Source organism: Mus pahari, chromosome 8, assembly GCF_900095145.1.
Source record: "Mus pahari chromosome 8, PAHARI_EIJ_v1.1, whole genome shotgun sequence".
Classification (NCBI taxonomy): Eukaryota; Metazoa; Chordata; class Mammalia; order Rodentia; family Muridae; genus Mus; species Mus pahari.
The window spans coordinates 226161-241880 of NC_034597.1; the positions used below are offsets into that span (position 1 = coordinate 226161).

The 15720-nt window shown below is 46.9% G+C and overlaps 2 protein-coding genes across 3 annotated transcripts in view; one reads left to right on the forward strand and one right to left on the reverse strand.

The window, feature by feature from the left end:
- The first annotated feature begins 294 nt into the window (after positions 1 to 294).
- LOC115064557 (protein ATP6V1FNB) lies at positions 295 to 819 on the forward strand. Its single transcript, XM_029541677.1, has one exon. The coding sequence runs from the start codon at positions 295 to 297 to the stop codon at positions 817 to 819; it is 525 nt and encodes a 174-aa protein (XP_029397537.1).
- An 8937-nt stretch (positions 820 to 9756) lies between these two features.
- Positions 9757 to 15720, reverse strand: part of Dnase1l3 (deoxyribonuclease 1 like 3) — a 29866-nt gene continuing 23902 nt past the window's right edge. Inside the window, exons 7-9 of one of the 2 annotated variants that reach the window (XM_021204066.2) lie at positions 11053 to 11149; positions 10715 to 10831; positions 9757 to 10102 (exon numbers count right to left, since the gene is read on the reverse strand). In XM_021204066.2, coding sequence (XP_021059725.1) covers positions 10715 to 10831; positions 11053 to 11149 — 214 coding nt within the window. In that variant the 3' untranslated portion in view covers positions 9757 to 10102. Of the gene's footprint in view, positions 10832 to 11052; positions 11150 to 15720 lie in introns of both variants that reach the window. The other variant, XM_029541760.1, reaches the window with a different exon arrangement.

The following is a 15720-nucleotide window of genomic DNA, read 5'->3' on the forward strand; positions in this document are numbered from 1 at the left end:
TCCTTTCACGCTGAGTTCCAAGATGGAACTCAGCCATTGAGCTTGCATGGCAGAACCCTTACCCACAGAGCTATTTCACTGGCCCATGGCTCTGCTTTCTTCTCCTGCTTGACCTGGCCTAGCCCACCAATAGGTGACCCTAGACCCCTTACCATCCCGCCCCCTCCTCTCCAGCAGCCCGGCAACTTGGCTCTCATTGGCTACACGTTTCCTTGGAGACAGACACCAGCCAACCAAACAGACTGCTGAGCTTCAGAAAGAAGAATCTTCCTTCCCTCCCCTGGGTCCCCTAGCATGAGGGATCTGTTGAACCCCACAAGCCAGGCCTACTGGAGGGAGCGGATAAAGAAGGAGGTGTTTACCCGGACCACCTGGAATGCCCGCTATGGACACAAGTACCTGAAAGAGGGGTCCAAGATCAGGAATCAGTCCCAGAAGGTCCCTTTTGGGTCAGTCTTGAAAGCAGGCCCAGTGCCTTCCACAGGCTCCCCTGTCAGAAAAGAGGCGCAAGCAGGATGGCCAGAGACCAGCAGGGTCCAGGGAAGCAGAGTGAGGCAAGCCAGAAGAGGTCTTCAGTACACAGCAGGGGAGGGCAGGCCAGAGGACTTAGAAATGAAGCCCCCGACCCCAGCCACTCTGAAGCTGCTCTTCGAAGGCATCTCCCATGATGGCCAGGGCCGGACCCTGTACCTCAAGGAGCGGCATCAAGTGATACCAGAGAAGAAGTACAAGTACCCGATGGTGTCTTCCTGGGAGTATGGCTGGCATGTGGGTAAGACCATTACACTCTTGCCGTTCCAGGCTTTCGGACTGGACTGACCTTCCTCCTCAGCCTCGGTCTTTACTACCTCCCTCCTGAAAAGAACCAAACTAGCTCACTACCCTGCAAGCAGACCAGGAGACTTCTTACCTGCAGATTGGTGTCTGGCCTGGTTTCTAGAACACACCCTGCACCTTCCCCTTTCCTTCACCAGGCTACGTGCTACCTGCCCTAAGGAACCCTCCCAGAGTCCTCCAGGCATCTTAACACCCCACTCGGTACCTCTGCTCTTGCTGAGTCTACAGAACCTCACTAGAACCGCCAAGTCAGCCGTCTGTGTGCCCATTCGGCCTGGAGGGCTTCTTGGATTCCAAGATTTCCCGATTTATTTTTTTTCACAGCCTCCCAGTGCCTGCTTGGAACTGACACTGAGTGGCTGTGAAATGAATGGCTATGGACATGTCAAGCATGGTGGTGCATACTTAACTCAGGCACTCGAGAGACAGAGAGAGAATGATCAGAAGTTCAAAGTCAGTCTCAGCTCTGCCTGGCATGAGCCAGAGTTACATGAGACCTGTCCCCAAAAAACCCTCAAAACCGAAACTAAATGTGAACAAGAAAACAAGGCCATTGTTTGGAATGGGTTTGGGGAGATCTCACATCCTGATTCTACTGCTTCTGGACAGGGTGATCTCATGAAAATGTTCTCTTTTCGGGGCCTTGGTTTCTATATCTGAGAAATGGGAATAACCTATTGCCTTTTGTCTCAGCATTTTGGGGAAGTCGTATGAAGGGACCCTGGGACAGGAATTTGGATCACAAAGCCCTGTGAGATGTGACCTCTGTGGAATCCTCCTGGGACAGCCCACGGGGGTAGAGCAGGATTCTGAATCCCAGCTTTCCCTTCAAAGGATCTTGGGAGCAATTGGGCTGAGAAGGCAAACTCAGCCTGCGCTGGAAGTCTGCTTTCTTGGTTCATTTGGCAGATTCCATTGAGCAACTGATGTATGCCAGGCACTTTGACAGGGTCCCTTCATAGAGGGCAGATAAGTAGATATATGCTCTAGTGGCAGGCACAGCCATGGTGTGAGGTGGGTTTTCTTTTTAGTCCTTTACTGGACATAGGAGTCAGCTGTTAAAGCAAGGGGTGGAATCCCAGGGCACTCACACATACTAGGCCAGAGCTCCGCACTGAACCGCGGCCAAGCTCCCAAAAGGTGTTGGTGCTGCTGGTCTGTGAACCACACTGACTATAAGAGTAAGAGTTAACTCAGGATATGGTGTCTTCCTCCCCTGCTCTGCCTCACGGGCCCATGCTCGCTGTCTGTGAAGCCACTGTGTTGGTAGGCTTTGCAAATACACACACGGGATACAAAGGTAACAAATAACTTTTGTATAAGTGTACAGTAACTGTGGTATGGAGCATATGCTAAAGATGAGTATCTGCAGTCCAAATGTGACTGGACAGCCCATGCTTTCTTCGGCAACCCAGACTTGAAAGTATCAGCAGCCATGCCGGTAGCCTGATTCTGAATGCTCCCTGGCTGCTAGGGTGCGGTTGAACTATAACCAGAAGGCAGACCATTGTCCACTTAAGCCCACAGTTGCCCCAGAATCTCTAGAACATTCCATAAGCCTCGCCTTACACCCTGAACCCAAACTCAATTCAGGTGTCCCATGGGAAACAGATGCCAGACCTTCTGTTGACTGATAACTGCCACCTACCCTAATTATAAACAGAGAGGTGGCTCATCCCAGAGGGTTCAAAGAAGATTCAGGGAAGAGTGTAGGGGACATTATCCAGGTTCCAGCTGGGTCAGTCAAAAATTCCCTTATGTGTATATAAAGCAACAGCCTGATACCCCAGACACAGTAAGTGCTCAATAAAGTGGTAACAAGAATAGTTATTAGTACAATTATTATTAATTATTATTAAATCACGGCCATTGTTATTGGTTCGGCAGGCAGAATTTGCAGTGGTGGGCATCTGGGGAGCTAGCTTGGCCTTGGGCAGCCCCTAGAGATCTTCCTGTACAGTGGGATGAGGGCCAGCCCTGACAGTAGCAGGAGTAGGAAGCGTGGTAAGTGAGCTTAGGGCTGGGTGAGGAGCCCAAGTGGCAAATAGCTTGAGTGCTGACCAAAACAGATCTTGGCCAGAGGCCTGTGCAAGGCCTTGAGTTTCCAAGGCATGTTGTGCAGCCTCTAGCTGATGGAGCGTAAGGAGTTTTGAGCATCCTCAGGAAAGAGCTCGGGGACACTGAAAGGCAGTGGCTATTCCCGAGTGACAGAAGATATGTTTCCCCCCCCCATTTAACAGCACATCATTGCTGACCCCCAACCATATGGGGGGAGGCACTAGCAGGAGAATAGTGGTGACCCCTGTTCATCCAGGCCTCTGCTGTGTTCTAGGGGATTTCATGAAGGACTACAGGACACCGGCTCATGCCAAAACTCATCCCATCACAAAGTCATTTTACATCAAAAATGGCATTTTCCCTAACCCTCGGCGATCAGATGACATCATGTGACTTGGCTTGGAAAAGGCCTCAGTGGCTCCTTTTCCCCTGTCATCCATCTGGACCAGCCAGGTGGGAGATATTTCGACCCAGCCCTACCTCACTCCATGTTCTGCTGAGTCCCACCTCCTCGGGTAAGATGGACCTGAAGAAGTGACCACGGGCATACACCTCTGGGGTGTACTGTCATCCTATGTTGGGGCTCCTGTCTACACACCAAGGACTCCACTGCTTGCAAAGCTGCCACATCCTAGCATCCATCACTGGCAATGCTGTTCCTTTTCCTGGGGAAATCCAATGCCGCATGAGCAGGCCTGGACAGAGGAAGAGCCTGTGAGCCTGCAAGGTACATAGGCGAGCACCAATCTCTTACGCTATTCTTCTGCATTAGACTGACAGTATCTACAGCAGAGTTGCTCTGTCCCGCTGTGTCCTACAATTCAGGGAAGAACTTGCCCTCTCCTCTGGCTGCTTCCCTTACCTCTCAGAGCCTGCATCTTGCAGAGATGCCCTGCTTCACGTGCTGCAATGAGCAGCTCCCAAGTCCCAACTCTTTAAACCAATAAAGATAACATTTCTTTCTTTCTTTTCCCCACATTCATTAAAGATGTATTTGTTCCAGCCTAGCCCCGTATGACGCTGGGTAGCAGCTGCCTGGCTGCTCGTCCTGGGAGATGTTTCCCCCTCATCTGGTGGCTCTGCCAATGACGCAGACTTCAGAATCCGTTTTAGAGTTTTTGCTCACTCGATTTTCCTGAGATAAAGTTTCATGTAGAGCTCAGGTTGGCCTGGAGCTCTTGCCTGAAATTATCATGGCTCCCATGCCTGACAGCAGACGTACGCTTCACCACCTTGGCCTTAGCCTGGTGCTGACAAGTGTTGTTACTAACTCTCCTCACATTCTATTAATGAGAACGAGTCATGTGACTTCTAGGTGGGTGACAGCTGGATTGTGTCCTATCACCATGAACCCGGAGCAAGAATAAAGAGAAAGGACCTCCACACATTTAACCCCATGTCTGACACAGCTGACCTGTCCCTGGGTTGTCCTGGAGCCCCAGCTGTGATCTAACTCCTCATCAGATCTTCATTCCCTGCTGTATCCATTCTCCTATGCTATGAAAATCTGGGAGACTTCTGACAATAGAATTTCATTCTGTTGCTGCTCTGGAGGCTGGAGATCCAGGAATCAAGAGATCCCACAGGACCTGTCTTCACAAAACCTCTATGGTATAAGGATATAAGCATGTTGGACAGGGCCCATGCCTCTCTAGATGACCTCACTTCCTAACTACATCATCAATGAGCTGTTTACCAATTGGGCGATTTGGCAAGACTCTCTCAGTGAAGACTGCAACATCCCCAGAATTCAGCCCAGCACACCTGCCTTTTGATCACCAGTCCTTATTGGTCCAGTATTGGGGTCATATTGATGGGTCTTCCTCTTTTTGCGTGGAAAGCATTCCTAAACACAATCCCAGACATAAAAGCTGTGCCCCATGGAGTCCTGGCAGGCACAGGTGTCCACAGTACCTCACTGCTTAGGAGGCATCTGTAGGAAGCGAGCCCAGACCTGCACATAGCTCTGCACAACCATGACATTTACAAGTTTGCATTGTGAAGTCAGGGCATTGTGGTACTCTCCAATCTAATTAAAAAAAAAAAAAAAAGGCAGACTGTCAGTCTGAAGAGAGTGAACTGGACAAAGGAGTCTCTCGGGAGCCACCTCCAGAGGGTTCTCCAACCCTTTACAGATTTGTCCCTTTATCCTGACATTTTACAGACAACTAGCTCCTGAAAATGGTGAATAAACTAACTTAATCTGGCTTCCCCTAATTAGCCTTGAGTGAGAGAGAACAAAAAACAGACAGTGTGACCAAGAACCACTGTGGAAATTTGCTGTCCTGGGAATCACCCAGCAGCCTGACGTGGCAGAGTTGCTGGGAAAACACCTGCTGAATTTACTCAAACACTCCACCCACTGGGTTTACTGGAGTCATTGGGGCCTCTGCTGGGCTCCTGGGACATAACAGGGCATATCTTGGGACTCAAGAAGGTGAAGAGAGGTCTGTAGTGAGGAAGGAGGACGGTCTTGGAGCAAGCTCCCTGTGGCAGGTCACACTCACAGTCTGTCAGTCATTAAAGTCTCGCTTAGCAGTCCTCCGGCACGGTACCTGGCTCTATCCGTGTGGGTGATGAATTGAGATGTCTCTAGCAACAAGTCCATGTTGCTCAGAAGAGGAGCGGCTTCCTCAATGAGCATGCTGCACACCAGCCTGACCCTACTAAATGACCTTCTGAAGGGCTGTGACTTCCATTCTCCCAGGGGCAATGCCATATAGCTAATACCATCCTAAAGGTGTGAATCAAGAAATAGGTTCATTACTAACAGCAGCTGTCTTAAATTTTTATGCCTTAATCTCCCCTGAAAGGCCATCCAAGAATTACTGGAGGATGGACAACTAGTTCAGAAAGTAGAGACATTGCCTGACACATACAAGGTCCAGGGTTCAACCCCCAGGTCCCTAGCACCACAGGAAGGAGGTTTGGCCACCTCTAAAGTTTGGCTGTGGAAGCAGAAGGATCAGAACTGCAAAGTCATCATCCCTGTTTACATAGCAAATTCAAGGCCAGCCTGGGCTACATTTGACCATGTCCTAATATGGAAAAAGGACGGTGGGCAGGGGCCAGAAAATACCTCAGCAGTTAAGAATGCCTGCTGTGTAATCTTGTGGACTAGACCACTGTGTTTACCTAAGACACCAGACATCTGGCTCATACCTGTAACGCCCGCAGGGCAGTCAGGGGGGGTCACTAGGGTTAAGTTTCAGAGAGAGCCTGCCTGAAAGAAATAGGTGTAAAGTCATAGAGGGTGATACTCAGCAACCTCTTCTGGCTGTAGGCATGCAGAGTCACTCACATATGCACGCAAGCATTCACACAGAAAGACCAAAAAGGGAGGGAGGAGGGAGGGACGAAGGGAGGGAACAAAGGAAGGGTGGGCAGACAGATGGACTGCTTGTATATTTAATAAACACCCATATGGGATTTGCAGGCATTTTTCTAAGCTTGCATCTCCAAGTGAGTATTCATGAACCACATGTGTAACTGAGCACTTTAAATGTCATTCACACATTGAGATGTCCTCTGAGTGTAAAAAGCTCCTGGGGTTTTGTTTGTTTGTTTGAAGATTTAGAGCAGCAGGAAACGTGAACAGGACCACCGGTGATTCTAAGATTGCAAAGGCAGAGTGTTTAAATCCGTCTCCCTGTGAAGGCCTGCAGAATGAGTGTTTTCAGTCTTGTGAACCATCTGGTCCCACTCCTACAGATGTTCAACTGTGCCGCTGTGCGGCTGAGACAGGCCGGAAGCATCAGAAAGCACTGGGCATAGCTGTGTTCCCATAAAACAACAAAAAACAAAACCAAAGGCACATGGGCTAGATTTGACCCCCACGCATGGACTATCGAGCTTCCGTTTACAAAATATGTTATTTTATTTGTTTACTTTTACTTTAAAAAAATGTGGCTGCTAGATAATTTCAGATTGTGTGTTGGCTGGTGGGATGTTTGCTTCAGACACGTCTAATCTGATAGAACTCAGGGTTGATGATGATGACGGATGCATGTGAGAGCATGTGCGTGTATGTGTGGGACAAATGTGTGAACTTCCACAAGTGACGTCTGGTGCTATCCACATTCTGTAGTTGAGAAGTCAAGCAACTTTCCCAAGGTCACACAGCTAGAGAATACAGAGCCCAGAGCACGAGAGCCTAGAGAGGTCTCCCTATGCCCTACTCTAGCATGGAGTCCCGACACATGGGGCACTGGCTGCTTCCTAGATCGTCATCCTAAATTACCTGGTTATTTTATTTATTTTTATTTGTATGTGCATTGGTGTTTTGCCTGCATGTATGTCTGTGTGAGGGTATCAGACCTTAAAGTTACAGGCTCTTGAGAGCTGCTGTGTGGGTGCTAGGATTGAACCCTAAACAGAAGTTCCCAGAAAAGTCACCAGGTGGCGGTAGAAGACCATGTATGCTGGCCTTGGTCCAGGCTTTCCCTGTTGGAGCTGAACTTGGGTTCACTCATCCGTGTTAGAAGATGCTCAGGAGAACATGACCTTTAGAGGTACACAGACCTATATTGGATTTTGGCTCTGCAGGCAAAGGCAATTAAGCATCCTGTTAGGACCATCCTGGGCCCTAGCTGGACTCCCATTCCTAGGTCCATTCCTTTATCAAAAAAAAGTTGAAAATTATATTTTGTATCTATGTTGGTTACACAAAAAAAAATTGCATTGCATAATGCATTTTTTTCTTCAACTAAAAATGTATCACTTCTGTGACCCCTAAAATTATTGTGTTCCCCAGCACACCCCCAGAACCCGTGCCTACCTGGGTCTAGTAAATGTGTCAGCTCTGGGCTCTCTATTCTCTAGTTGTGTGATCTTGGGAAAGTTGTTTAACTTCTCAACTACAGAATGTGGATAGCATCAGACATTACTTGTGATCAGAATTCCACGAGATGGTTAAGGCTACAACTTTTTACTCTGATATTCTAATTTTATAACATTTATTTATTGGGAGGGGGCATGTTCACATGTGGAGTCTGAGAATAACATGATGGACTTGGCCCTTTCCTTCCATCGTGTCCATTCTGGAGATCAAATTCAAGTTGTCAGAGCTGTCAGCAAAGGTCTTTACCCTCTGAGCCATCCCACAGCCCAGGCAACACATTTTAGGGAACAGCCTAGGGGCTAGGGCTGGGGTCCAGCAAGTAGAGTGCTTGTCTAGCACACAAAGTGCTTGCTTAGTTCTATCTTGAGCACTGCATGAAACCTTGAGTGGTGGCTGGCATCTGTAACACTGGGACTCATCCAGTGGGAAGGTGGGAACGGGGGGTCAGAAGTTCAAGGTCATCCTCAGCAACATAGCTGAGTTTGAGACCAATCTGAGATACATGGAACCTTTTCTCAAAAATAAAGGAGAGAAAGAAGGGAGGGGGGCATAAAAGGAGGGCCCTTAGCCTGGCGACCAAGATGCGCAGGAGTTTATACAACACTCAGTCATGAAGAATGAAAATAACTCTGTCTGTCTGAGTTTGGCAGTGACAGCTTGCAGAGACCCCCATTTGTAACTCTAACCTGCCACTGGGCAGGGGCAGAAGAACATGCAGTCTGGGTCGAAACTTCAGGGTGTTGACCCCTGTACTGGTTAATTTTGTGTCAACTTGACACAAGCTGGAGTTATCANAGAGAAAGGAGCTTCAGTTGGGGAAATGCCTCCATGAGATCCAGCTGCAAGGCATTTTCTCAATTAGTGATCAAGGGGGTAGGTCCCCTTGTGGGTGGTGCCATCTCTGGGCTGGTAGTCTTGGGTTCTATAAGAGAGCAGGCTGAGCAAGCCAGGGGAAGCAAGCCAGTAAAGAACATCCCTCCATGGCTTCTNCATCAGCTCCTGCTTTCTGACCTGCTTGAGTTCCAGTCCTGCATCCTTTGGTGATCAAAAGCAGTATGGAAATGTAAGCCAAATAAACCCTTTCCTCCCCAACTTGCTTCTTGGTCATGATGTTTGTGCAGGAATAGAAACCCTGACTAAGACAACCCCAAAGCCAGAGGCATGCAAAGGGCCTTTTGATGTCCAGTCCACCTCCTCCCCGTCTCCCTGTTAGTGAGTCCTAAGCCCATTGCCCGGAGCCTGGGTTCCTGTCCTAGCCACACCAGACAGGGAAATTTTGGTGCATGGGTGCAGAGGTCAGAGGACCCGCCTCTCCAGAACTGGCTCATATATGAGTAGCATCCTTTACCATTTGGGGACTGGAAGGTTTCTAGGTATGGTGAACTCTTCCAAAGTCTCAACAGCCTTGCCGTCTTCCCCTGAAGACTAGACAATAGAATCTCGATATGAGATGAGCCAGGCATTATCTCCTCCAACTTAACCAGAGCACTTTTGATTTTATTCCCTTGGTAAGTTGGTATATATAGAAGAGACTTGCTGTTATACCAGATCACTTGTAAGAGGTGGAGCTTGGTTGGAGGTCATGGGAGAGACTGTTCTGGGACAGAAACTGGGTTTATGCCTCTCCAACCCATGTCTATCTTTCTTTTATGTGTATGAGTGCCTTTCTTCCTTGTATATTGACCTGTGGAGGCCAGAAGAGCCCACCTCATATGCATGTGGTGTGTGTGTGTGTGTGTGTGTGTGTGTGTGTGTGTGTTTCCACCACATGCTCTTTTTCGCTGACGCAGAAGTAACAGAGTCAAGGGCCATAAACCGAAACTTCTGGAAGCACAAGTCAGAATACAGCCCCTCCTTCTAAGATGATCTGGGATATCTGTTAGGAGGACGATGATCTCAGAACATCTGTCAGGATGACGGAGCTGACGAACACAAGGACTCACAGTCTTTCTTCTCACATCAAAGGCACACAGCTCCCAGTACATTAAGGAACAACTCAAGCCCATATTTACAGTGTCATATACTCTGTATTGCCTCAGGTTACACATGGCGCTGGTTTATGTGTAGATGCCTTCAGGGAGCTCACAGCTGTGTGGAGGGGTTGCTTCCGAGACTGGGAGTAGGGCCAGACGGGTCGTTGTTCTTCTCTGTTCCTAAGTACAGGTGCTCATGTGCAAGAGTAAAGAATATCCAGGAAAACAAAGCGAAATGCACAAAAACGGGTCCCCGCATACAAGCAAGATGGCACCACATTGCAGATCCCAGAAGTGGCAGGAAGGGAGCGAACCCTCAGGTCCAAGCCGGCCAGTGGGGCTTGTGCTGGCGTGAACTGCAGTGCTGGCCGCGGTGACAAGCACTGTGTGGTCACTGTTGCAGGGAGGGGCACAAGGAGGAAGAGGAAAGGGAGAAAGGGAGGGAAGACACTGTTGGAGCATGCGTCCAAAGTGAGGCTGGCTGTCAGATAATGGAAACCTTCATGATATTTGAAGACTGAGCTCAGGACATGGTGATAGCTTATCCACAGTGCTGTGAGCACAGGTGGCCTGAGGGGAAGGGGTGAGGTGTGGGTAGGAGTGAGGTGTGGGTAGGGGTGGGCTGTGGGTAGGGACAGGCAGGACAGTACAGTAGAGTGTCCTTCACTCTTCTTCCCCGCATGACCCCAGGCAACTGAGTTTCTTTGGCTCCATCATAAAGTATCATGCCATGCCAAGTCTGGCCTGTTGCCTGAGTACTGGCAGTGTTTCCCAGGGTACCAGCGATGGCACGGGGGGTCAAGGTGATATAACAGAAGACTTGGTCCAGGCAAAATTAACTCAAGTGGACAATGAAAGAAGCTTGGCCAGTCTTAATTCCTGAGCATACAGATAGCTTAGACCTATGAGCGCCATTTTATTTGGAAGCAAGGAATGGCTTAAAAACAAAAAAACCAAAAAAAAAAAAAAAACACAAAAACACAAACAAACAATGGCGGCGTGATACCTAGGAGCGACTGCCTTTTTTTCTCTTCTTCAGAGAAACAGATTTTCTGTTGTTGGTGGAGGCCCTTGAAGACTGTAGCTTAAACTCAACTGGAAAGTGGTCACTGACATCCAGGGCCTATAAGGGGGAAATGGAAGTAGATTTGGGGGTTAAGGAATGCCCGGGACATGCCATGGCTTTATCAATGACTATGTTCAGGAATAGAAGGGACGGATGGAACGTCTGGGGTCACCCGGTGGAAACCGATGGATGCTGCTCTTGGTCCTGCTCCTGGGACATTGTGTCAGGTCTTCAAATCTGTAGATCATAAGACTCAAGAGCAGCTCTCCCACACTTACCTCCTCCTCAGACAACTCATAAGCTTTCTGAAAGTCAAAGATGCCACTGGAACGGGGAACCACGGAGTTGACTATCTCTTGTCCACGAAGCACAATCCTGGAGCGAGGACAAGGAAGATAGATGGATGAATTATTCCAAGGTAGACTTGTGGGATAAAGGAAGATAAATGGATGAGTTATTCCAAGGTAGACTTGTGGGATAAACGGGAGGTCTGAGCTTGATTCTGGAGTCTGGTGAGCAGTCTAACCCGTTTGTGTCGTGAGTGTTTCGTGTGCAGCACTCTAACCCGTTTGTGTCGTGAGTGTTTCGTGTGTAGCACTCTAACCCGTTTGTGTCATGAGTGTTTGGTGTGCAGCACTCTAACCCGTTTGTGTCGTGAGTGTTTGGTGTGCAGCACTCTAACCCGTTTGTGTCGTGAGTGTTTCTTGTGTAACACTCTAACCTGTTTGTGTCGTGAGTGTTTCGTGTGCAGCACTCTAACCCGTTTGTGTCGTGAGTGTTTCGTGTGCAGCACTCTAACCCGTTTGTGTCGTGAGTGTNCGTGAGTGTTTCGTGTGCAGCACTCTAACCCGTTTGTGTCGTGAGTGTTTCGTGTGCAGCACTCTAACCCGTTTGTGTCGTGAGTGTTTCGTGTGTAGCACTCTAACCCGTTTGTGTCGTGAGTGTTTCGTGTCCACACCTGAGTGTGGCTTGCTACCTGTGTTGGTTGTTTTTTGTAAACTCGTTGAAAACCTAGAAATATCTGGAAAGAGGGACCCTCAGTTTAAGGAATTTCCTCAATCAGACAGGCCCGTGGGCATGTTTCTGGGAGGCATTTTTTTTTAATTATTTATTATTATATATAAGTTCACTGTAGCTGTCTTCAGACACACCAGAAGAGGACTCAGATCTCATTGCAGTTGGTTGTGAACCACCATGTGGCTGCTGGGATTTGAACTCAAGACCTTCAGAAGAGCAGTCAGTGCCCTCACCTATTGAGCCATCTGGCCACCCCCGGGAGGCATTATTTTTAAATTGTTAATTGATATAAGAGGATCTAGCCCACTGTGGGCAGTATTACTCCTGGGCAGGAGGCCCTGACCTATAGTGGTGGAGTACTTCAGTTGTGTTTATCCAAAGTCATTTCTAAAACACTCATGAATGATAAAAGAACTGCAGAGGATTCACCATCCCTGATATCAAATTGCTCTACAGAGCTATAGCAATACAACTACCATTGTATTGCCACAAAAACAGACTTACTGATCAAGGAAATGGAACTGAAGACCCAGAAATAAGTCTACACACGTATGGACACCTGATTTTTGATAAAGAAGCCAGAAATACACACTGGAAAAAAGATAGACAGCATCTTCGACAAATGTTGCTGGTCAAATTGGATGGTTGCATATAGAAGAATTCAAATAGATCCATACTTATCACCCTGTACAAAACTCAACTCCAAATAAATCAAAGACCTCAACCTAAGAACAGGTACACTGAATCTGACAGAAAAGAGGAAAAGTCTTGAACTCACTGGTACAGGAAAAGTCTTTCTAGATAGAACACCAATAGCACAGGCATTAAGACCAATAATTAAGAAATTAATGAATGGGACTTCATTCATGAAAATAAAAGGATTCCAGAATATATAAGGAACTCAAAACATGGACATCAAGAAAACATATAACCAAATTTAAAAGTGGGATACAGATTAAAAAAAACAACAACTTAAAACATGAAGCAAAAATGGCTGAAAAAGGAACATTTAAAGAAATATTCAACATCCTTAGCTATGAGGAAAATTCTAATCAGAGTACTTTGAGATTCCATCTTACACCAGTCAGAGTGGCTAAAACAACAATGCAAGTGACAGCTCATGCTGGAGAGGGTGTGGAGTAAGAGAAACACCTACCCATTGTTCGTGGGAGTGCAAACTTGTTCCGCCACTATGGAAATCAATGTGCTGGTTCATCAGACCGATAGGAATCAATCTACCCGAAGATGCAGCTATACCAACTGGGCATATACCCAAAGGATGCTTCATCCTACCATGGAAACAGTTGCTCAAACATGTTCACTGCTACTCTAGTCATAACAGCCAGAAATTGGAAACAACCTAGATATCCATCAATGGATAAAGAAAAAATGTAGCACATTTACACAATGGAATATTACTCAGCCATTGAAAATGAAATCATAGAATTTGCAGGTAAATGAAACTAGAAAAAAATCATCCTGGGGCTGGAGAGATGGCTCAGCGGTTAAGAGCACTGACTGCTCTTCCGAAGGTCCTGAGTTCAAATCCCAGCAACCACATAGTGGCTCGTAACCATCTGTAATGAGATTTGATGCCCTCTTCTGGAGTGTCTGAGGACAGCTACGTGTACTTACATATAATAAATAATTAAAAAAAAATCATCCTGAGTGAGGTAACTCAGATATAGAAAGACAAATGTGGTATGTATTTACTTAAGTATTTGCTTATATGTGGATGTTAGCTGTTAAATCATTGATAAGCAAACTTCAATTTGTATAGCCACACAGGTTAGGTAGAGAGTAAGGGACTAGGGGAAGAGGTAGACCTTCCTAGGCAGGGGAACTAGAACAGATAGTTGTGCATGGATGAACTGGGGGAAATTGATATAAGAGGATCAAACAGAGAGGAAGGGAAGAAAGGGGAGAAGGAGGGAGTATGGGGGGGGAAGAGCTAAAACTAGGGGCCATTTGAAGGGTCACTTGGAAACCTAATACAATAGAAGTTTCCTGTAATATAACATATATAAGGCTGCTAAATGAAATTGACAAATACTGGAGGAGATGTAGCCCCAACTAGACATCTCTCATCACCAAATGAAGCGTCTAGTACTGGGAATGGGTCATACCCAATCAATTTGTTAGCCAAAGAGGTTCTATGGGAACATGAAAGCAATCCAGGCTATGGCCAAGACCCTCCACAAGTCAACAGTAAGGCCCTGTTGCTGAAGACAGCACCTATACAACTCACTGAACACAGGGAAGTCAAGCAGGAGCCTACCTAGAGCCTTCACCCTTATCGATCAGTATTATTAATCCTGGAATTTACTCTGCCTGCTACCAAGGGAGAACGGTAAACACCAATCCACCTACAAACTTTCTACCTACAAGAGTGACCTGCCTGCAAGTTACGTTGGTATAATAGCGGTTGGTTGTGAGAGTAACCAACCAATATCTTATTTAAGTTAAGGCCCAAGGCAGAGGCAGGCAGATTTCTGAGTTCGAGGTGAGCCTGGTCTACAAAGTGAGTTCCAGGACAGCCGTGACTATGCAGAGAAACCCTGTCTCGAAAAAACAAAAAAATAAAAATAAAAATAAGTTAGGGCCCATTCTATGAGTTGGAACCCATACTCAAACTGCTTGGGTGACTAGAACCGGAGACTAGATAGGCCAGGGACCTGGCGGGGGCGGGGCAAATACTACTGTTCCGCTAAAGGAACATAGCAATGAAATGACTCCTAATGACATTCTCCTATATTCATAGGTCCATGCCTTGCTCAGCCATCACCAGAGAAGCTTCCTCTTACAGCAGATGGGAACAAACAGAGACCCACCCACAGTCAGACTTTACACAGAGAGTGAGAGACTTTGGAAAAGCTCTGAAAGGGAGGTCTCCATCAAATCCTTCCTGTCAGGGCTCAGGGAACTCTGAGGAAGAGAAGGCAGAGTATAAGAGCTGGAGGGAGTGGAGGACAGAAAGGAGTCAAGGCCTTCTAGATACAACAGGGCTGGTACATGTATGAACGCACAGAGACCATGGCAGCACGCACAGGGCCTACATGGGTCTGCACCAGATGGGACCTAGAGCAGACCCTGAAACTGTCACTAATTGACAGTCACTTGCAAATGAAAATTTTGTTTTCTCCAAGGGAGTCTCACTGGGAAAACAAACTATTGGCAAGGCTAGACTTCAAGCCCAGCAGCCGACAGGATTCTACTCAGGAACACAAAACAAACTCAACAGTGTCTTTGGAGGCTCCTTCTGTCATAATGTTAAATCGGGGCATTTTCCCCCGTCTACCGTACAGCTCCTTTGTATACAGTGTGGCTTCTGGTTGGAGTTTTTAGGGATTCCTGTGTATTTGAATGTATGCATCTATATACATGTCTTGTGCTTTTTCTTGGGCTCTTTTCCTTATTTGGTCGTTTTGTCCTATTCTGATTTTTTGTTTGTTTGGTTTATCTTACTGCATTTTATTATTATTCCTTATAAGCCTTATTTTTTTTTCTAACAAGAAACAGAAAGGGTATGAATCTGGAAAGAAGGGAAGGAAGGGAGGAACTGGGAGGAGTAGGGGGAGGGGAACCATAATCAGAATGCATTGAATGAAAAAAAAATCAACTTTCAATAATAGAAAATAAATAAATGAAAAAGAAAAGAAAAGTAGCTGAGCAAGCTAGAGGGATCAGGCCAGTCGGCTCTGTCACGGTCTCTACTTCACTTTCTGCCTCACGGTCCTTTCTTGGTCTCCCTTGATAATAGACTATAACCAGTAAGCTGAACCATACAAAACAAATTCAGTACCAGGTCTCCCTTGATAATAGACTATAACCAGTAAGCTGAACCATACAAAACAAATTCAGTACCAGGTACATGCACCTACATACTCACTTGAATTCACCAGCACACACACACACACACACACACACAC